The sequence below is a fragment of the Mustelus asterias genome, chromosome 1 (assembly GCF_964213995.1).
Source record: "Mustelus asterias chromosome 1, sMusAst1.hap1.1, whole genome shotgun sequence".
Taxonomy (NCBI): Eukaryota; Metazoa; Chordata; class Chondrichthyes; order Carcharhiniformes; family Triakidae; genus Mustelus; species Mustelus asterias.
The window spans coordinates 133,216,427-133,239,950 of NC_135801.1; the positions used below are offsets into that span (position 1 = coordinate 133,216,427).

The 23,524-nt window shown below is 44.9% G+C and overlaps 1 protein-coding gene across 1 annotated transcript; it reads right to left on the reverse strand.

Annotated features, from left to right (window-relative positions):
* Positions 1 to 8,896: 8,896 nt before the first annotated feature.
* On the reverse strand, positions 8,897 to 16,081 carry LOC144497812 (granzyme K-like). Its single transcript, XM_078219251.1, has 5 exons — positions 16,017 to 16,081; positions 15,790 to 15,934; positions 12,712 to 12,859; positions 12,026 to 12,301; positions 8,897 to 10,060 (listed from the first exon to the last, which is right to left on the reverse strand). The coding sequence occupies exons 1-5, from the start codon at positions 16,069 to 16,071 to the stop codon at positions 9,860 to 9,862; spliced, it is 825 nt and encodes a 274-aa protein (XP_078075377.1). The 5' UTR covers positions 16,072 to 16,081; the 3' UTR covers positions 8,897 to 9,859.
* Positions 16,082 to 23,524: the final 7,443 nt, after the last annotated feature.

Sequence of the window (23,524 nt, forward strand, 5' to 3'; positions counted from 1 at the left end):
CCAGAATCGCAAGCAAGAAAAGCAGGGAGAGCAAGAGAAGCAGACAAGCAAGAAGGAGCCCTCTTCCAGAATCGCAAGCTGAGAAGCAGACAAGCAGGACCGAGCTCTCTTCAGCTTCAACCCTTCACTGAGACATTCGAGCCGACCACAAAGGAACCCCTTTTAGAGTTGTGAGTATCCCAGCCAACCTTGTGAAGTTCCCGAGGATAGGATAGAGGTTGAGGGAAAGGGGAGGGGTGGTGTACTGTAATTTTAAAGTTCAATAATCTTGTTTGAACTGTGTAAAGTAAGATTTTACTTGTGTCCGTTAGCATTTCTCCCATAGTGATAGCATAAAGCATAAGTTTTATTCACGTGTGGTGTAGCATTGGAGAGGTTGATTTTATTGTTAAATAAATCACTGTAAGTTTTGAAACTCGTTTGGAGTTCATCTTGCCTCTTGTTCTCTCATCAACGCACTCTGGTGAGGTCACAGTTTCAATATCCCTTACCATAAATCCGGAGTCTAGAACCGAGGGTGATCTGAGCGATTCGAACCCGCTCACTCCAGGGAGACTGCTGGTCAGGAGATAAAGGATCCGAGTCTCTCTGTTTCTCTCTCTTGGGAACCCACTCGAGTGGTGTGGGTACAGGGTGGCTATTGTCCCACCGACAAGGGAGAGAATCACTCGGGCCTTGGTGGTGGTTCTGGTATAGCTGTGTGATATAAGGATCAGGCTACCGGTCAGGTATAAACGGTGAGCCTGGTTCAGCGCTCTCTCCTGCGGAGTTGCCCCAGTGCGGCATTCCTCGATCCTTTGAAATTTGTAGGAGAGAGACACTCACAGCTATCGGCAGACCCCCAAATCCCGGCCCGCAAGTGGAGTAAAAAGAAAGATCCCGCTACACTTGGCCAAAGTTTGCTCCCAGGACTAGCACCACCTACCTGGTAATACATTCATTCAGTGTTTATGCAACTTTGCTGTGCGTGAATTGGTGTACATAACATTGACTACTTTAAACTGAAACCTTTGGATCTAAAGCACTTTCAAACATATGAAGAAGGTTTTAAGTAAATTAAGCCTCTTTCTGTCAATCTTAGACCCTCAGTTTCACAGTCACTAATTTCAACTTTACCATTAGGAACATGTTTCATACCTACTTCGTGAATAAGTAAAATGACTTGCCAGCAATAGTTGTAATCAGTAAAATCAAAATTGAGCCTTGCCACATTGACACATAACACAATAATACACTTGAGTTAAACATATTAACCCAGTAGGAGACCAATAGCATTTTGAGTTTAATGATAGGGTGTAGAGTATGAGAGTAATGGTAATTGTTTGGACTCACCGACAGTGTTGTACACATTTTTGGCACTCTATTATAAAGGGAATAATGGGCTAACAAATATTTGGCACCTGTTTCTGGGCACAGATGTTGGAAATCATGATCGGCCTGCAGTGGTTCCCATTGAGACAGGCAGCAAGCAAACTTTATTCTGCCTTTTCAATTGAATAATTTTGTTGTGCAGCCCAGTTTAATCCACCCTGTTAGCTGGCTGAATGCTCAATGGGGGAACAGGCTAGCACATGTTTCAGCTCGCCTCCAACTCTTAAAGACAGTCTGTCCCTCTTAAAAAGAAGCTGCACTGAATGAAAAGGGGTTGCTACTGACTCTCACTGTTGCAAGCGGAGAGAAGGACAGTGGAGCTCCAGGGAAGAAACAGGGCTTCAAGATCCACAGATGCATTGATAGCAATTATCGATGTCTTTCCCTCTTTTCCATAGCAGAAAAAAATTTGACGCACATTCTCTTGAACTCCCTATATTCTGTTGCTGAGGAAATTCTCTCAGAGATGCAGGGGGCCGATTGTCTGGCAGTGTTGTGAAAATCCCATTAAGTCAGAAAAATTCCGTGCGAGGCCAAAAACAGGATTTGTGCTGGGTGCATTCAGTTTGCGATCTTCCCAGTCCATTCCCACTGGATCACACCCAGAAAGGGTGAGAAAGTGATTCACATGCATTTGAAAACATTCTAATGTCATTAGAGAGTTTAGAGTCAGATTTTCCAGCCTTGTGCAATTTTCCCACCAGGATTTCGTCTGGGCGCCAATTACTACTGGTCCTGACAAGCGTTGTCCAGTTGCGATGGACTCTAAGAGAGAGTGTGGAGAGGAGGCGGGGGGGGGTTGGGGGGGGGGCGGTGATTACCCTCCCTACGCTTACCTCCAGCTCCCTAGGGGTTCTTTCAGGGAGGGAGCTCATGGGCAGAGGGGGCTTGGGTTGGGGCCTGGAAAGGCTCAGGTAGCAGGTCTTTTCCAAGGATCTCCTTGGTGGAAGGCCTCAGGATGGGCTCCAACGCTTCCTCTCTCGGGTGCTCATGGGCCCCAGGGCTGCTCCATGAAACTTTGCAGCAGCTGGAGTGAGTTCCAGAGGCCTCAGAGTCTGATCCTGGCAGTTCTGGAGGCCCAGCAGGGCCTACACCATGGTGTTGAAGCCTTCAGCCATGACCCTCTGTCTGGAAAATTCAGGTGAGGCTCTTAGCCATGCCTGCTGCGACTGGGCCATGTTCTCAAGGCCCTCAGCCATGGTCCACAGAGACCTGGCCATGCCTTGGACTCCATCACTCATGATCCGGATGTCCTGCCCCAGGCTTTCCACCACAGATGCCACCCTTGCGGTGTTGGCCTGGGTGCCACACAATACCGGCAACATCTCCTGCGCCTGAAGGCTCTGGGACTCCTCCAAGCAGCCTTGCAGTTGCTGGAAAGTTGTTGACACCCCCTCCTAGATTTCCTGACTCTGCCTTTGCATACCCAATAGCATTAGGAGAAACCTTTCCAGAGGCTCAGCATCTGGCTCAGAGCTAACTGTTTCCTGGAGGCCTGCAGACCTCTGTCTGCCTGTTCCCATGGAAGTTCCTGCCTCCACCTGATGTATATCAGCAGTTGTGTGATGCACACCAGATAATGAACTAGAAGCCTGTCTACTAATTCTGCCCACTGAGGTGTGTCTCTCCCTGGGCTGGTGGATAGAGGGGTGATGATACCTGTGATAATTGATCTGTGTTCTCCTCGGATCTCTCCTCCGAGGTGCTCTCCGGGGTAGCAGGGGGAGTGGTGACTCCGGATGGCCCGGCCTCATCTGATTATGGTTCTGGACAATGGAAATGGGCTCAGAAACTGGCAGAGACAAGGGTCTGGGAAATAAGACAACTCACTTGAGATTGGTCACCTAGATGAGGCTGCAGTGGATACTCACTTGGCTGGTACAGGCCAATCTCACTGTCAGTCACGGCTTGCTCTGTGCCCTCCCCAGCAATCTGTAGCACCCTTTCCTCAGAGTGGGTGAGGACTCGCAACTTGGACATCCTCTGGCTCGTCCTCTCCCTCGCCCTCTTATTATGGGTTATCTTCTCCTGTGGGGACACAGAGAGGACATTGTGATCTGGAAGCCTGGCAGGTCTGGGATCTACAGCAAGTGGCAGATGTGGGTTGTGAGGAGGACTGCTGGAGGGTTCTGTGGAAGATGCTAGGGGTTTGGATGTTGGGAGACGGAGAGGTCCCAGAGTGGAGTAATGGTGACATTCCAGAGGTGAGAGATGGGACTGATGCCAGGGGGTGACAGGTGGTCACTCACACTTGCAGTCGAATGGGGTCTTTCATTTTTTTCCTGGCATTTGACACTGGTCCTCATTGTCCAGCTGCTGGCACTGACTGATGCTGCCACCACATCCCAGGCGGGATTAGTCTACCCGGCTCTGGGTCTACTGCCCACGTGGGGGTAAAGGATAGCTCGCCCCTTCTCCACTGCGCCCAACAGCTTGTTGAGATCTGCCCCCAGGAAACATGGAGCTGGTCTTGCAGCCATTCTCCTGGCTTGACTGAGAGGAGTGCAGAGGGAGTGTTTAAATGCAGCTCCCCCAGGTTAACAATACGCAGCTGAGCCCCGGTTTGGGCCACCTAGATGCCTGGGGCCTCCAACTCAGCGTGATTCTTGTGGGGATTCATTTCATAGAACAATACATAAAATCATAAGTGCAGAAGAGGCCATTCAGCCCATCGGGTCTGCACCACTAAGTGTGGGAAGATTGCGATCACACTGGTTTTTGGACCCAAAATGATTTCCAAAAGTCATTTTGGAAAAGTTTCACTCATAATTTGGGTTCAGACCTTTAGAGGAGCCTCTGACATGGTCTTTGTTGCCAAACAAATCCGAGAAAAATATAAGGAACAACACCAGGAACTCTTCATTGCATTCCTTGACCTGCATTAGACCCTTAAGGCAGTGCCAGCCTGTGCCCCCTGGCACTGCCAAAGGGGCAAAGTGCACATGCCCAGGGGCACCCTGGCACTGCCCACCAAGCATGGGGCAGTGCCAAGGGGGCGGGAATTATTGGGGGACCTGGGGGTAGGCCTAGGGGACAATTAGTGAGGGTGGGAGGCCCCGCTGCCACTCTGCATTGGGATCAATGGGGGTGGGAGGGAAGTCAGCGATCAGGGTGGGCTGGGTGGGGGGTGCGGGTGTCAGCCAGGGGGGTGTCTGCCAGGGGGGTGTCAGCCAGGGGGGGATCTGTTGGGGGGGTCTACCTGCAGGGGATCGTCACTGTGGGGGGAGAGGTGGAGATTAGTGAAGGCCAGGACAGGTTCGTAGTTAGCCCGCAAATGAATGGGGGGGGGGCGTGATGTGGTTGTGGGGGAGCTCGGGGGAACAGTTGAGCGGGGGTCCTGGGCTGGTCAGCGATCGAACTGGCCAGCAAACCAGAAGCTGACACTTCGGGGCCACTGCGCATGCGCAGAGGCCACTGATTTCAGCCTCTCCAGCGTGAATACACCCCGCCCCCTGAAATTTAATGATATCCATGCTGGTGGCCTCTGCAGTGCACAGAGTGCGGGAGATTCTAGTCTGAACTCCCACTGAAAAAAACAGCGTGAATTACTCCAGTTTTCTTGCGATTTCGAGACTTAAAATTTTTTGGGGAGAATCGCCCCCTATATGTCGATGAAACTTCAGGTCAGTATTCCAACTGCAGCATGGTGATATGACTGTAACTGTCTTGAGTGGGAAACTGACAGAAACCCCTTTAACCTCTGACCCTGGCGCTAAGCAAGGCTGTGTGATAGCTCCAATCCTATTGACAGTCTGACAGTGTCTATTCACCTCATAACTGCCATCTAGTGGCAGTATTAAATATTGCCTATATAGAAAACTAACTTCAGTTGCCTCGATACCAAAAGCAAACTGACCTCCAGCCGTAAACATGATCGACAGATTTTAGATGATTGCAGTGTTGTTGCCCACTCTGCACCTGTTCCAAAGCCACTTTTGATCTCTTCAATTCTACATCCAAGAAACTTGGCCTGTCTTTGAATGATGCCAAAGCACAACTCACATATTAACCCACACCTGGTCAGCCAATTATTTGCATATATGTTGAAGAGGAGACTCTAGAATGTATTGAACACTTCCCACAGCTTGACAGCCACCTCTCTCAAAAGGCTACTATGATGAGGGGATCCAACACTGGATCGTCTGCAACAAAAACAGAAAATGCTGGAAAATCTCAGCAGGTCTGACAGCATCTGTGGAGGGAGAATAGAGCCAACGTTTCCAGTCTGGATGACCCTTCAGAGCTGCTGCACTAAATCAGCCTTCTACAAACTACAGCAGTGAGTGTTTGACAACACAGACCTCCACAAGTCAACCAAAGTCTGTGCAGAGCAGTCACTGCACACCATTACTAGTGAGACCTGGATTGTTTAGTAGCAACTCATAAGAGCACTAGAGAAATTCCACCAGCAATACCTCTGCCTTCATCCTGCTAACTGGCACAAAGCTCAAACTGCAGCTGGCGTGACCATGAACTTCTTGTTTTACAGCCTATTGCCCTTTCCTCATGTCAACCCTCCCCTGCAGATTTTATGCTATTAAAACTGCTGCCTGACCAGCCACAGCAGCCCCAGGAGAAGAGGGAGAGTTTCACCAGACCTCTGAGGAAGAAACGCAATTCCTTGATCTGACACCCGCAGCCACCAGCTCAGACTGGCGCTGCACAAACTTTAAAGGTGGGTATAAATTTGGGGAAACGGATAATGTATGTGGCAGCTCACTGGAGATCACAAATGAGTTCTGCTATTAGAGACTGAGTTGAGAGCTTAGATGGGGTGGTGTACAGGAGAAGCCTGATGAAGATGTCAGGCAGCCTGTTGTCACTGTTAATAAGAGTGAAGAAGTCTGGCTCCAGCATGGTAGAGGATATCTTGCAGAGCTTGTAGCTCATCCTGTCAGGCATGAAAAAGGTGACTAACCCCATGGCAGCATTTGTCGACCCAGCAGTGAAACTGAGCCAATGTCTTTGCTTCGAATGCAGCACTGGCTGAAACCACCCACCATCTCAGTGCAGCAGTCTCGGGGGAGTGGAGGCATTTGTGGAACTTGAGCCCACCCTTTCTCAGGATGACGGCATTCATGCTTCCACCACCCAATGCTCTTGTTTTCAATGTGGGCATCACTGGCTGGGCCATTTCAAATGGCATTTAAGAATCATCCACATTACTGTGGATTTGGCATCACATATAGGCCAGACCAGGTAAGGATGGCAATTTCTTTTTCTAAAGGTCAGTAGTGAACCATTACAGCAATTGACAATGCTTTCAGAGCCATCATTACACTTTTCATTCTAGATTTTTATTGAATTCAAATTTTACCATCTGCTGTCGTGGGATTCGAACCCGGATCCTCAGAGCATTACCCTGGGTCTCTGGATTACTGAGGCAGCGACAATACCATTACGCCACCACTTCCCCTGCTGGTGTCTTTCAACCAACCAGCCCAGATTGCTGCTGTCCATACTAAGGTGGTGCAATCTGAAACTTGGCCTTGATGGCTCAGGGCTACTTGAGGTGGTCCTGTGAGGCCACCTGCAGTCTCTCCACTGAATGTCAGCAGCCTTTCACCATACATGTGGCTGCAACCGTTGGGGTAGCATTGCATAAGAGCACTAAGATAGGCAAAGGCACCTGCAGGACAGGCACTGAAAAAATGCATAAGAGTTATTGATTCAGTTTTATTTTTATAAATCGATATGTTGCTGGTTAAAGTGTTAAACAAAAGGTGTGGCACGGTAGCACAGTGGCTAGCACTGCTGCCTCACAGTGCCAGGGACCCAGGTCTGGGTGACTGGGTGGAGTTTGCATATTCTCCCCGTGTCTGTGTGGGTTCACTCTGGGTGCTCCAGTTTCCTCCCACAGCCCAAGGATGTACAGATTAGATGGATTGGCCATGCTAATTGGCATAGAGTTGGCTACAGGGCAGGCTGGCATGGAGCAAGTTGACTTCTAGCTGACTTTCCTTCCGGGGATTGGTGGGGCAGGATGCAAGCCAATTGCAAGTTGGGGGTTCTGCATTAATAGTCTAGTGACAGTACCACTGAGTCCTTCCTTCCTCCCTTCCTTCCTCCCTTCTTTCCCTCTTGCCCTCCCTCCCTTCCTTTTCACCTTCCCTTCCTTCCTTCCCACCCTTCCTCCTTTCCTTCCCTCCCTCTCTTCCCAGTTGGGCTAGTGGGGGGTGGGGGGTGGGGGGGTGGGGGAAGGTGGTTTTTGTAAAAATTATTCTAAAAGGGAGGGATGGAGAACAGGGGGTACTATATTCAGAGTGGGAGAGCGCCATTTGCAAATCTCCCTTTCTTCCTACCCGCCTGTTCTCTGAAACCCATCTCCCTGCGATCCCACTGTCCCCCTTCCACGGTTGGCCAAAACTTCCCTGCCCAATACTCTGGACTTCCCACACTCCAGAATCCACTGGGCCTTCTTCTTGGGACAGGTTGCAGTCCCGGCAGTGGTCATTAATGAGCTCTTGGCCTTGTTAGATCTGTCAGCCAACTGGATTGACATAGAGTTTGGCTACAGGCTAGCTGGCATGGAGCGAGTTGACTTCTAGCTAACTTCCCTTCCGGGGATTTGGGGGGGGGTGGGGAACAGGACGCAAGCTGATTGCAAGTTGGGGGGATTCGACCAACCCCCTCTGCCCCACCGACCGCACTCCACCACCCTGTAAAATGCAGCCTCTGCTGTGGGAGTCTTTCCTGCAGCAGCATGGAATGGTAGTCAGTGGCATTGATGGTTTTGTGGACTCACTAATGGTCCTCCTAGCCACATCCAAAGAAGTAGACAATTATAAATGTCCTTTGGCCAACTGTTTAAGAAGTATCGGTTAGAATACTCACCGTCGCATGTACACGTTTAATGGGCTGCATGGTGACACAGTGGTTGGCACTGCTGTATATCACAGCACCAAGGATCCGGGCTCGATTAATGCCTTGGGTGACTGTGTAGAGTTTGCACGTTCTCCCCATGTTTGCATGGATTTCCTCTGAGTGCTCTAGTTTCCTCCCACAGTCCAAACATGTACATGGTAGGTGGATTGGTCATGTTAAGTTCCCCCTGAGTTTCCAAAGATGTGCAGGTTAGGTGGATTGGCAATGCTAAATTGCTCCTTAGCAACCAAAAATGTGTAGGTTGGGGGATTAGTGGGGTACATACATGGGATTACGGGAAATGGGCCTGGGTAAGATGCTCTGTCAGACAGTTAGTGCAGACTTGATGGGCCAAATGGCCTCCTTCTGCACTGCAGGTATTCTATGATTTTGCAGAAGTTTCAGGGATAAAGTGCAAAATAAGTCAATCTGCACAACTGAATGATACTAGTGCCTCAATAATGCTGCTGCATAGGTGATTCTGGGAAAAGTAGCAGAGTGTGGACTGATCCAGGAACAGTCTGATTTTAAGCATGTCACCGCCCTGATCTCACCCAGGAGGACTAAATCAAAATTGGCTGTACTTTTCTTTTGGTTATTTCTCCTGGAATATTCACAATAATTCATAATATTCTTTCAGTAATTAAACCACCACAAAAGTAGTATTCAGCACATTTTAAAAAAAATTATACATGAATCATCAAAGCTCATCGCCAGCAAAATTTTAAGGATTCAGTTTCAGTTTTCCTGAAAATTACAATTCAATCTTTACAATTGACATTGTTACTTTTCGGTAAAAAAGGATATTGTAATAGTTTAAACATGTTCCAAATAATGTGATCAATGGTCAACTCAACGAAAGAAAATATACACAGATTTCCATCATCACTGTCAATTTTCACATTGTGTACCAGGTCATTTATCACAAATCCACAAATAAATGTTGTTAAATTGACAGGAGAAAGTTTCTCAAGCTTCACAGAAAGTGAATTTGCAATAAAAGCAGCATAAACATCAAACCCATTCTATTTCCATTGTGCAAATCATTTATTGATCAGTGAGCCAAGATTCAGGTATGATTTGCCTTTTCCTGGTCACTCACATCTCTGACCAGTTGCACAGTCTGGAGTGGTGGGATTTGACATGCTGTAGTGACAATTTGTGTTGACGGTTGTTAACTAAAACTTTACAGTGTTTCCGTCTCTTTGGCAACAATAACTGATGGAGCCACGATGTTGATAACACACTGGGTGGGGAACATCACCAAGAAGAAATAAATTCAGAAATGTCCAATGACTTGTCCACAAGCTGGACTGAGTGAAAACAATGTTGATATGATATAGGGACAAGAGTTGTAGAGGAGACAGGTGCTAAAACCTGCTAAAACAGAAAAACTATGTGACCAGGTCTTTCAAAAGCACAAGCCACCACTATGCCTGAGGATGCTGAGCAGTTTTTGTTTTACATTTATGACTAGAAATGAACATATTCAGTTTCTCTAAAATTTCAAGTGACCGAACTATTTCAGTAACATATATTTTGTGTGTCAGGTTCCCTTTGATTGACCCAAGCGCAAGCAAATTGCAATCTAAATAGCAACAAACAAAAGGGCAGCCACTTTCTGTTAGATTTGTTCACTCGTTTCATTAAAATTTACAACTCCAATTTTGCTCTTGATCCAGGTTAAGTATTTGTCTGTTAGCCGCGTATAAATGCCAGGGTGCCTGGCAATCCCACAGCCTTTCCCAGCTGAAGAAATCCCAACAAGCACCTCCTTACGACTCAGGGTCTTTGTTTTGCACATTAATGGGCCTCCAGCATCGCCCTGCGGTAAAAGAATAAAACAATCATCCGAAACATACTTTTACATAGTATGTAAGTCTTCGCAAAATGGTCTGAAGTTAATGACAAAATTTGGGCTGTATAAAATTTTCATCGACTCAACTTACTTAGAGATATGTAGAACATTACAACACATGGAGAAACCTTTTTGACCCAATACGTATTGGTGCTTACCCTCCATGTGTGAAAATATTCCTAATCAAATGTACCCTGTTCTCATTGGCACCACAGTTGGTGGCAGACTTACCCAAAAGTGTAGTGGCTCAGAGTCGAGGGTGTAAGAATGGAAGATTCACACCCACAAACTAAGCAGCTAAGCCGGAAAACTGAAAGTTAGAGTACAGACTCTTGCTTTTTTTAAAGTAGCAAGTACATGTTTAAGCCCATCCATGTGATTCATTGTCTTACAAACAAGTTAGTTATGCCTGCCCTCTCATTTGGATGTAAAAAGATCTATGATACTAATCAAGAAGAAGGTTAGTTATCTATGGTGATAAAAACAAAAATTATCTATGGCCAATATCTGTCTCTCAATCAACATCACAAAAACAGAGTTTCTGGTCATTATCATCTTGCTGTGCAAAAATAAGCTGCTGTGTTTCTAACATTTGACTAGTGACTACACTTCAACTATACTTCATTGTAATGCACTTTGAGATATCCTGAGATTGTAAAAGGCAGTATATAAATGCAGGTTCTTAGATGTTTTATTCCTTCTCTATGGCCTCTATCACAGTGATTAACTATCACAGCTCAGCCAGTGCATAATCTAGTCTTACTCTGGAAGATGTGCTAGGGGACCCCTCTGACATTCCTGTGCACTAACGGTATGGGAATTGCCATAGAATTGCCATATCTTCCTTTGGGCAGTTACCCTGCACCTGTAACCCTCCAAAACTCCAATTTGAAGACTTCAGATTGTTCCAATTTAGCAGGCTTGTCCAGGAAAAGTTGGAAGGATTAAAACCAAATCTAACTAAACTATGCTACTGACAGTCCCCAATCTTCACTGCCCCGACTAACCTCCCGAATGCTCAGATACTGACCTCCCCACCCCCAACTACTCCACACCACCTAACTACCAGCCCAGCCCCTACCCATTCCATCTCCCCAATTCCAACTGCCCCCACATCCCCTGACTACCCCCAACCCTACCTCCAAACACACTCACACCCCCAACTACTCCCTCTATACCCCTCCCCAACTAACCCCTATCCACAACACCCAACTCTCCACCATGCCGACAGTTCCCAACCACCCGAGACCCCACACCCTCCACTAACCCCCCAACTCCCCACCAACCACTCAATCCACCCTACTCTCTCACTCACTTATCTTGACAATTGCCTTCTCCCCTCGCTTGACAAAGGTGCTGTGGCATTTAAACTTAGCACAATATGACAGCTAGTGCTATAAAATGAGGCATGACTGGACTTCCCTAATGATCCTATAGCCCGAGGGAAAGACTGCAGGGGTAGGTACTCCACATTTCTCAGCAAGGCCTGGTTGGGAGTCTGGTGAGAAATCGGGTACGAAAATAGAAGAGGAATGATAGAATCCCTGTAGTGCAGAAGGAGGCCATTCAGCCCATCGAGTCTGTACCCACTCTTACCCATGCTTACCCCAACCCCACATATTTACCCCGCTAATCCCCTAATCTATATATCTTGGGACTTGAAGGGGCAATTTAGTATGGCCAATCAACCTAACCTGCACATCTTTGGAGTGTGGGAGGAAACCGGAGCACCCGGAGGAAACCCATGCAGACCCGGGGAGGACATGCAAACTCCACACAAACCGAAGGCTGGAATTGAACCCGAGTCCCTGGTGCTGCGAGGCAGCAGTGCTGATCACTATGTCACTGTGCTACCCTATCCGACAGTGACTGCCACTCCACAGATGATGAGACTCATTTCTAAAAATCCTAAAATGATAGTGTGTAACTTACCAGGCAGGAATCTTTTCTGCCCTTTTTATCACCTGCACAAATCATGTTGTCTGTTATAAGTGGGTTCCCATTGTAATATTTTTTACTATTGCAGCTTTTCCGATCAATCACAGATACCGATGCCTCTTTCAAGGTGTCAGACATTGTTTTATCACTGGGACTAATGTGTCCCCATCCAATTATGGTGCATTTCACTCCAGATTTAAGGTCCTTTGTGGAAGTTGGCAGGTTCAGGATTTCTATCATCTTCTTCTTAATATTTACAGCTTTCGCTAACTGGAAAAATGAGAAAAAATGTTATTGTCTTTATTTGTTTCTGAGTACTGACAATCAAGCAAATAAAATCAATTTTATTGTGCCATTTATTTTATTCAGATATAAAGTACTGAAGGTGGAAAGGTCCAGTCAGGAGAAGAAAGTTGTGTTGGTTGCGTGTAGCAAGTAAAGTATCAATTGCTGGGAACGTCACATTGTAAGAAGAAATGTAACAGGGTTTACAATGTCCTGATATCATTATGTTGATATTTATTTACAATATGTTTATAGCTGAATTTTCCACCAATGATCTGCCCAAATTATATTAGGAAAGCCCTGCAAAAGTCCTACCCTTTTTTTTAAAGTCGGGGTAGGTTGCTAGTTCCCACACATTGAAGATATTTACAGATAGTTTCTTGAACAATAATCACCTCCAGAAGCATGATGTCATTGTCTACTTTGTTCTTGAATTCGGGGAATGGGAAATGTGATTTAACAGAAATTTTTTGCTTAATCTTATCTTTCTTTTGGAGTGACTGAGCTCCGAGAATCACTGTGGTTTTCTTTCCCTTCATCAGCCTGCGGATTTTGAATTGTGAAACATTACTTGGTGAATTAACAACAACTTGCATATAGATAGAACCTTTAATGTCAAAAAACATCCAAAGAACTCTCACAAAGTTTTTGTCTTCCTTATTCTTCTGCACGATGTGAGCATTTGCTGCTAAACCCCTGATTATCCTTGAACTGAGTGACTTGCTCGGCCATTTCTGAGGGCAATTAAGAGACAATCACATTGCTGTGGATCTGGAGTCACATGTAGACCAGATCAGGTAAGGATGGCAGATTTTCTTCCCTAAAGGACAGTGAACCAGAAGGGTTTTACGATAATCAATGATGATTCAATGATCAGAATTACTGAGACTAGCTTTATATTCCAGATTTATTTCTTAAATTTAAATTCCATCATGGTGAGATTTGAACCCAGATCCTCAGTGCTTAGCCTGGGCCTTTGGATTACCAGTCTAGTGTTATTGTTACTACAGGTCTTTTCTACTTCTATATGTTGATGCATACGCATCTGCCAATTTAGTTTAAACTCTCCCCAACTGACTACTGAACCTCCCCTACGAAGACATTGAATCGTAGAATCCCTACAGTGCAGAAGGAGGCCATTAGCCCATTGAGCCTGCACCAACAACAATCCCACCCATGTCCTATCCCCTTAACCCCACAAATTTACCCTACCAGTCCCCCTGACACTGAGGGGCAACATAGCATGGCCAATCAACCTAACCTGCACATCTTTGGACTTGGGGAGGAAACCGGAGTACCCGGAGGAAACTCATGCAGACACGGAGAGAACATGTGAACTCCACACAGACAGTCACCCAAGGCTGGAATTGAACCCGGGTCCCTGGCTCTGTGAGGCAGCAGTGCTAACCACTGCACCACTGTGCTACCCATTGGTGCCAGCCTTGTTGAGGATCAACCTGTCCCTTTTGAATATGAGCCCCCTGCCCCAGAACTTGTCCTAAAGTCTCAAGAATCTGAAGCTTTCCCTCCTGTATCATGTTGCAAGCCATTCATTGACCTTTCCTATCTTTCTATTTCTACTGCGGCTAGTGTATAGCACTAGTAGCAATCTAGATAATACTACCTTCAAGTTCCTACTTTTTAATTTCCTCACTAGCTCCTAAAAAAAGTACTCTCTCTAGGTTATTGTCACCAATGTGTGTCACAACAGCTGGCTCATTCCCTTCCCCCTGCAGAATATTCGGCATCCTCTCCATGATATCCTTTACAGTAACACCAGGAAGGCAATACATCATGTGGGATTCATGATGACAATAGAACATAGAACATAGAACAGTACAGCACAGAACAGGCCCTTCGGCCCACGATGTTGTGCCGAGCTTTGTCTGAAACCCAGATCAAGCTATTTCCTCCCTATCATCCCGAAGTGCTCCATGTGCCTATCCAATAGCTTCTTAAATGTTCCTAAAGTTTCTGACTCCACTATCCCTGCAGGCAATGACAGAAATGCTTGTCTGTCCCCCTAACTATGGAATCTCCAATAACAACAGCATTCCTACAGTTTGTTATTCCCTCCTCTGTAGCTAATCCCTTGCCCATAAATGCCATGGTCTGAATTGCACTCTTCCAAGGAGTCATCATTCCCAGCAGTCACCAGTACTGAGTAACCATTTGAAATTGACACACTTGCTGCATCTTCTGAATGGCCACCCCACTGCTATCCTGAATTCTCTACCTCTGTTAGGTGGTTGAGTCCTCTAAGAAACTTTTGAGCCTCCCTCATGCTGTGCAGTGACTCTAGCTGCATCTCAAGGTCAGGCTTCTAGAGATAGTTTCTACATTCATGCTTCCTGCAAGAAACATGAAAATGTCCCAGATGGCTCAAAAACAGCAACAGGTCTCAGCTGCCGAAATCTATATCTTCTTTTTTAATCTAGTTAGTACCTTGTTTAAATTATTAATGTTAATTAATGCCTTTAGGCCTCAGCTCTCAATGTTCATTGCCTTTGCTCCCTCTCTCGGACTGTTCATTTTACTAGAACTTTATCTTTTCCATTACTGCACAGGTTTCTCTCACTTATCAAATTGCAGTACTCTATAAAAGTGGATTCCATGCTACTTATTTATCTCTGTTATTATTCATCCTGTTACTTCATCACTATTATCAGATCAATCGATAATTCCCAGTAAACTCTTGAAACTTTTTCCATTCCTTCAATGTAAGTATATCCTTTCTTAAATGTGGAGACCAAAATTACACTCAGCACTCCAGACATGGTCTCAGCAAAACCCTGTACTGTCTTTCTTGCACAATGCCCATTCACCTATCCTATCTTTTTGCAGCTTTTCTGTGTCCTCCTCAGAGCTTAGCATTTTTAAATTCATTGACAGGATGTGGGCATCACTGGCTATGCATTCGCTCAGAGGCCATTGTTAAGAGTCAACCACATTGCTGTGTGTGTCACATGAGAGCAGATAAGGATGGCAAATTTCCTTCTCTAAAGGACATTGGTGAATCAGTTGGACTTTTTACAACAATGGATTCATGGTTAGACTTTTAATTTCACCATCACGGTGGGATTCAAACCCAAGTCTCTTGATTACGAGTCCAGTGATATTATCACTACACCATTATTTCCGCATATATTTACTTCACGCTCTGTCTCTTCATCAAAGATTATATAGAGTTTAACAGCTGAGGCCACAGCACTGATCCTTCCAACACTCCACTATTCACAGCTGCCACTTGAAAACGGCCAATTTATGTTCACTCTCTGCTTTCTATCTGTTAACTATTAACCACTGAAGTTCCAGTAATCATTAAAATAAACCATGCTAGTCTTGACTAATAAACTTGCAAACCCAGTCTCGCACCAGGCTGGAATTAAACTACTAATCTACAGCCTGAAAATTAGTACTATTCCCTTTCAGTTGTCCAGGAAAATAAAAATAAAATGAACAAAACATCTTACGGTTGGCAGTTTGCCGCAGTCAGCACCCATTTTGTTTGGATCAGAGTGCCTCCACATACATGCCTGTTGTCAACCTGGATGGACACCATATAAGGTTTTGAGTGAAGTTTAACATCACGACCTCCAATGATTTCCAGGCAGTTGCCTATAGGAGGGAAAAATAACATAAATATCACAGTGAGCATTGATTTTAGTGAATTTAAAGACCCACTTTATCATATACTCACAGCCCTGGTTAGCCAAGACACTGATTACTGAAACAAAGAATGCCACCTGAAGCATTCTGAACGTTTTGTTCAAATGCAGAAGTTTAGTCCACGAGCAGCTCTTGTAGTGTTCGTGGAGGATGTGGTTTTATCCAGATTTCGACTGAAGTGACACTTTGTGTTCTTACAGTGATAAGCTGTTATTTTTCTTACTAGCTTTATCAAATTTTTTAATGTTATAAATACTGCTCTGGAAACAACATTACACCAACACTGACATTAAAAAGTGATAGCAACTCACAATTTGCCATAATATGCAAAGTTCCTGCTCTCCAAGGGCATATAAAAAGGATGGCATAAATACTGTCTACAACAAAGGAAGTCAGATCTAAATTTGGATTGATATTTCTTCATTCCATTCTTACTTGCCTTTGTTTATTAAAATTGGCTGACATCAAGATTTCAAATACTAATTTCTCATCTCCTTGCCAGCCAGAAAATACATGCAAGTTCTATATCCCCACTGGGAAATACCTTCAATCTTCAATGCACCCCAGTATTTGCCCAGAAAGCAAAGAGTCAGAAAAGAAAGTTGATGTCAAGAAAGGGGAATGGGGTTTAAAGCGAGATGTCTATAATCATTACAGTTGCTAACTGCACATCACTGCTGATAGCACTGAGAGTGAGCTGAGAGCTGAGAAGGAGCATGAGGCAGGAACTTACCATCATCATGAATGGTCTCAGTGAAGCTGGGTGACATGCACTCCGTTGTTGTCAGCCCCATAATGTCGAGACCATTCGCTCTGTCACGTTGAAGAGATATAGGCATCCTTGTCTAGAGCTGCTTCTGCTTTCTTCCCTCTGTTGTGTGCCATCTTGTCCTACAGGTGAGAAGGGAAGGGGTCAGTGATAGTGTCGCACTGTATTTGGATAATATACCTGCTGTAGCTGAGTAGCTGCAGATTTTTTCAATCCATTCTTGGGATATAAGTATCAGTGGCAAGGCTAACATTTATTGCCCATCCCTAATTGCCATTGAGGGGGCAGTTAAGAGTCAACCACATTGCTGTAGACCTGGAGTCACATGTAGGCCAGAACAGGTAAGGATGGCAGATTTCCTTCCCTGAAGGACATTCGTGAACCAGATGTATTTTTACGACAATCGACAATGGTTTCATAATCATTAGACTTTCAATTCCAGATATTTATTAAATTAAAATTTCACCATCTCCAATGGCAGAATTTGAAGCTCGGTCCCCACAGCATTGCCCCATGTCTCTGGATTACTAGGCCAGTAACAATACCATTATGCCACCACTTCATGAAACCATTGCCGATTGTTGTAAAAACCCATCTGGTTTAATAGTATCCTTCAAGGGAGGAAATCTACCATCCTTACCTGGTCAGGCTCACATGTAACTCCAAATCCATAGCTATGTGGTTGACTCTTAACTGCCCTCAAGGGCAATTGGGGATGAGCAAGAAATACTGGTCCAGCCAGCGACGTCCATGTCCCATGAATGAATAAGAAAAAATGTATGTTTGTATGTGTTCCCATGTGTCTGCTGCCTTTGTCCTTCTAGATAGTACTTTGTGGTTTTAGAAGGTGCTGATGAAGGAGCTTTGGTAAATTGTTAAAAGGTTGCTAAAGATGGTACATTCCGTTACTGCCGTGTGCTACTGATGAAGGGCATGGATGTTTAAAGTGGGGTGCTGACCAAGTAGGCTGCTTTGACTTCAATGATGTCAATTAACTTGAGTGTTGTTGTTGAGGGCGGCACGGTAGCACAGTGGTTAGCACTGCTGCTTCACAGCTCCAGGGACCTGGGTTCGATTCCCGGCTTGGGTCACTGTCTGTGTGGAGTTTGCACATTCTCCTCGTGTCTGCGTGGGTTTCCTCCGGGTGCTCCGGTTTCCTCCCACAGTCCAAAAATGTGCGGGTTAGGTTGATTGGCCATGCTAAAAATTGCCCTTAGTGTCCTGAGATGCGTAGGTTGGAGGGATTAGTGGGTAGATATGGGGGTAGGGCCTGGGTGGGATTGTGGTCGGTGCAGACTCGATGGGCCGAATGGCCCCTTTCTGTACTGTAGGGTTTCTATGATTCTATGATTATTGTTGGTGCTGCATTCTTCCAGCTAAGTGGTAGGTATTCCATCACATTCCTGACTTGTGCTTTGTAGATGTTAGAGCATCAGTAGGTGAATCACTCGTCACAAAATTCGCAGTCTCTGACTTACCGCAATACATATATATATATATGGCTGGTCCAGTTCAGTTTCAGGACAATGGCGATACAGGTACGTTAAAGAGAATGTTCAGACTGCGGGGAGGTCAGACACCTAGACCAACAAAAATTGTTTTGAAACCTTTTGGTCAGCTTCCTTTTCTTTATTGTTTCTTATTTATTAATGGGATCTGGATGTCACTATCTGGGCCACCATTTATTGCCCATCTTGAATTGTTAGGAGGGCATATAGGCCAGACCAGGTAAAGACAGCAGATTTCCTTCCTTAAAGGAACATTACTGAACCAGATGAGTTTTTGCATCAATCAATTTATGGTCACCATTAGACTTTCCGTTTTTTAAATTGAATTCAAGTTTCACCGTCTGTCATGGTGGGATTCAAAGCCGGGTCCTCAGAGCATTACCCTGGGTCTCGGGGTTGTTAGTCCAGTGACAATACCATGACACCACCACCTCCCCTACTATGCCACTGCCTCCTATATATTCAGTTTAAGAACCACTGGTTAGGCCTTTCAAAATGACGTACTATTAGAGTGGCCATCAGTACGTAAAAAATTAATTGGGTTCCATTCATATCATAGGACCTAAATTTACATTGAATAATGGCATTCTCAGCTGTATCTGGCTGACACCTGATTGGCCCAACATCAACAACTCCAAGAAAATAGTGGTGACCCAAATGCCAGCAAGAATAGGCAGTTACACTTGCCATCCTGTTCCTGTCTGGGGGACAGAGAAGGTAGGGGGCAGGGGGCACTGAAACACGGCCCAATGAGTGCTCACGATTGGGAAGTGAAAATTCCATAGGTGTAAAAAATGTGGCAGCCGGTAACAATGTTTCACCATTGCAGCTATCAGGAAATTGAAATCAACTGGCTTCTTTTTAATAAAAAAACAAGATTTACATTTGGTAGTGATTAATAGATCATGTGCTTAAATTCCATAGTACAAACACTGAATGCAGCCATCTGAAATTCATCTTTGGCAGAACCATTAATGGTTTAAAATAAATAAGTTTACACCTGAAATGATGGAGAGGAATCTCAAATGACCATGGTAGATGTTCACATTCTAGATTCACATGGCACAATTTGAAAGCTAATGGATATATAAGGCAAAACCTAGATGTGGATCATAAATCCTTGCTGGCAGCTTGGAGTTCTTTACAGACAAAAAAAATCTAAGTAACTGTTGTATTCAGAGATGATTTTATATTCCAGACTGCTGAGCTGTATCTCAAAATTACCAGGGTGTTTTAAATCTTTCTGAAACAAACATCAATTCACATTCGAGTGAAGAAATACAACTCTTTTTTGGAGGAAGTGAACTATGCTTCATGTTTTCTTACATTATCTGCACTGTTACTCTTTCAATTCAAACTTTAATTTGGATCATGGTCCAGGACAGATACGTTTGATTGGCTGAGCATTAATGTTCGGTTGGTTGGAAACTTCTCAACTGTCCCCAAATGAAGAAGTGTTAATAAACACCTATTGTTTTAATCTGCACAGTAGGTGGCAACCCACATCAAAAGAAAAAGAAAGCTAGAATATTAAACAGAATGTACAAAACTAAACACACCACAAAAATATTACTTTAGCAGTAACTTTCTTGCTATATCGTGTTTCCTGCTGAATTACTCAGAATTAATCATGGGTGTTCCCATTTGTGCTATCCTGCAGCATGCGAGTATAATAATCTGAATTTATACAGCATGTTTCAGGTAAAGAAACATCTTAAAATGCCTCCTATTTCATAGAATCCCTATATTGCAGAAAGAGGCCATTCAGCCCATTGTGTCTGCACCGACTCTCTGAAAGAGCATTCTACATTGATGTCATATACATGGATTTTAGTAAGGCGTTTGATAAGGTCCCCCATGGTCGGCTTATGATGAAAGTAAGGAGGTGTGGGATAGAGGGAAAGTTGGCCGATTGGATAGGTAACTAGCTATCTGATCGAAGACAGAGGGTGGTGGTGGATGGAAACTTTTCGGACTGGAGGCAGGTTGCTAGCGGAGTGCCACAGGGATCAGTGCTTGGTCCTCTGCTCTTTGTGATTTTTATTAATGACTTAGAGGAGGGGGCTGAAGGGTGGATCAGTAAATTTGCTGATGACACCAAGATTGGTGGAGTAGTGGATGAGGTGGAGGGCTGTTGTAGGCTGCAAAGAGACATAGATAGGATGCAAAGCTGGGCTGAAAAATGGCAAATGGAGTTTAACCCTGATAAATGTGAGGTGATTCATTTTGGTAGGACTAATTTAAATGTGGATTACAGGGTCAAAGGTAGGGTTCTGAAGACTGTGGAGGAACAGAGAGATTTTGGGGTCCATATCCACAGATCTCTAAAGGTTGCCACTCAAGTGGATAGAGCTGTGAAGAAGGCCTATAGTGTGTTAGCTTTTATTAACAGGGGGTTGGAGTTTAAGAGCTGTGGGGTTATGCTGCAACTGTACAGGACTTTGGTGAGACCACATTTGGAATATTGTGTGCAGTTCTGGTCACCTCACTATAAGAAGGATGTGGAAGCGCTGGAAAGAGTGCAGAGGAGATTTACCAGGATGCTGCCTGGTTTGGAGGGTAGGTCTTATGAGGAAAGGTTGAGGGAGCTAGGGCTGTTCTCTCTGGAGCGGAGGAGGCTGAGGGGAGACTTAATAGAGGTGTATAAAATGATGAAGGGGATAGATAGAGTGAACGTTCAAAGACTATTTCCTCGGGTGGATGGAGCTATTACAAGGGGGCATAACTATAGGGTTCATGGTGGGAGATATAGGAAGGATATCAGAGGTAGGTTCTTTACGCAGAGAGTGGTTGGGGTGTGGAATGGACTGCCTGCAGTGATAGTGGAGTCAGACACTTCAGGAACATTTAAGCGGTTATTGGATAGGCACATGGAGCACACCAGGATGATAGGGAGTGGGATAGCTTGATCTTGGTTTCAGATAAAGTTCGGCACAACATCGTGGGCCGAAGGGCCTGTTCTGTGCTGTACTGTTCTATGTTCTATGTACCCAGGCTCTGCACCCCCACCTCTCCCGGAAGGTGTCGGGTAGAACATGTGTTGCATTTTACAAGCCCCCTCACCTTCAAACACAACTGTAGGGTTAATTCGGTTTCACTTGAAAGTTTGAATTGATCCAACGTCCAAAATTTGGCGAGACTTCTGTTGACCTCTGTGTGAAGAATTGCTTCCTGATTTCACTCCTGAATTACCTAACTGTTATTTTAAGATTAGTCTCTCCTTGTTCAGGAAATAGTTCCTCTGCAACTACCCTATCAAACATAAAAACTAGAAGCAGAAGTAGGTCATTCGGCCCTTCGAGCCTGTTCTGCCATTCAATGTAAGCATGGCTGATCTTTGATCTCAATGTCATATTTCCACTTTCTCTCCAAACCCCTTAATGCTATTAAAATCTAAAGAAACTACCTTGTTCTTGAATACATTTAGTAACTTGGCCTTGGCAACCTTCTGTGGTGGAGAATTCCACATATTCATAACCTTTTGGGTGAGAAATCTTTCCTCATCTCAGTCATAAATGGTCTACCCCATATCCTGAGACAGGGTCCTCTGGTTCCAGATTCCTCAGTAAGAAGTTTAACAACACCAGGTTAAAGTCCAACAGGTTTATTTGGTAGCAAAAGCACACAGGTGTGGCTTTTGCTCCCAAATAAACCTGTTGGACTTTAACCTGGTGTTGTTAAACTTCTTACTGTGTTTACCCCAGTCCAACACCGGCATCTCCACATCCAGATTCCTCACCAGGGAAAATATCCTCCCTGCATCCAGTCGATCCAGCCTTGTTAGAATTTTATACGTTTCAATCAGATCTCCTCTCATCCTTCTGAACTCTAGTGAATACAGGCCCAGTCAAACAAATCTCTCCTCATAGGACAATCCCACCAACCCCGGTATCAGTCTAGTGAATCTCTGCTATATACCCGTGCAAATGTGAGGTTATCCACTTTGGAAGAAATAATAGTAAATTGGAATATTATTTAAATGGAGAAAAATTACATCGTGCGACTATGCAGAGGGACCTGGGGGTCCTTGTGCACGAATCGCAAAAACTCAGTCTGCAGGTGCAGCAGGTGATCAAGAAGGCGAATGGAATGTTGGCCTTTATCGCAAGGGGGATAGAATATAAAAGCAGGGAGGTCTTGCTGCAACTGTACAAGGCACTGGTGAGGCCGCAACTGGAGTACTGTGTGCAGTTTTGGTCCCCGTATTTGCGAAAGGATATATTGGCCTTGGAGGGAGTGCAGAGAAGGTTCACCAGGTTGATACCAGAGATGAGGGGTGTAGCTTATGAGGAGAGATTAAACAGATTGGGTCTGTACTCGTTGGAGTTTAGAAGGATGAGGGGTGATCTTATAGAGACATATAAGATAATGAAGGGGCTGGATAGGGTAGAGGTGGAGAGATTCTTTCCACTTAGAAGGGAAACCAGAACTAGAGGGCACAGCCTCAAAATAAGGGGGGGCCGGTTCAGAACAGAGTTGAGGGGGAACTTCTTCTCTCAGAGGGTAGTGAATCTCTGGAATTCTCTGCCCATTGAAGTGGTGGAGGCTTCCTCGTTGAATATGTTTAAATCACGGGTAGATAGTTTTCTGATCGATAAGGGAATTAGGGGATATGGGGAGCAGGCGGGTAAGTGGAACTGATTCGCTTCAGATCAGCCATGATCTTGTTGAATGGCGGGGCAGGCTCGAAGGGCCAGATGGCCTACTCCTGCTCCTATTTCTTATGTTCTTATGTTCTTACCCAAGTATATCCTTTCTTAGGTACTTAGGTAGAGAGACCAAAACTGTTCGCAACATTCCAGTTGTAGTCTCACCAAGGCCCTGCATAACTTCAGTAAGACATCTCTACTTCTGAACCTCTTGCAATGAAGGCCATTTGCCTTCTTCATTGCTTGCTGCACCGGCCTCTCCACTTTCATTTTCTGGTATTTAAGGACACCTGGATCCCTTTGTACATCAATACTTCCCAATATATAATACTGTTCCTTTCTGTTTTTCAAACTGAAATGTATAACTTCACATTTAGCCATGTTGTCCTGCATCTGCTATGTGTTTGCCAACTTACTCAACTGGTCTACATCACCTTGAAGCCTCCTGGCATCCTCCTCACAACTCACAATTTCACCCAGTTTTGTGTTGTAAGCAAACTTGGAAATGATACATTATGATTCTCTCATCCAGGTCATTTATATATATCATGAACAGCTGGGGCCAGGCACTGAACCCCATAGGTCACTGTCTGCCACTTGTAAAAAGATCTAT

What these genes read in the sequence shown, in the direction of transcription:
- LOC144497812 (XM_078219251.1), bottom strand. Translation starts at nt 16,071, where the DNA reads ATGCTTCAGGTGGCATTCTTTGTTTCAGTAATCAGTGTCTTGGCTAAC. An exon ending in ACTGCGGCAAACTGCCAACC is followed by an intron (nt 12,860 to 15,789) that starts GTAAGATGTTTT and finishes CAAAATCCGCAG; the next exon opens with GCTGATGAAGGGAAAGAAAA. An exon ending in ATGACATCATGCTTCTGGAG is followed by an intron (nt 12,302 to 12,711) that starts GTGATTATTGTT and finishes TCATTTTTCCAG; the next exon opens with TTAGCGAAAGCTGTAAATAT.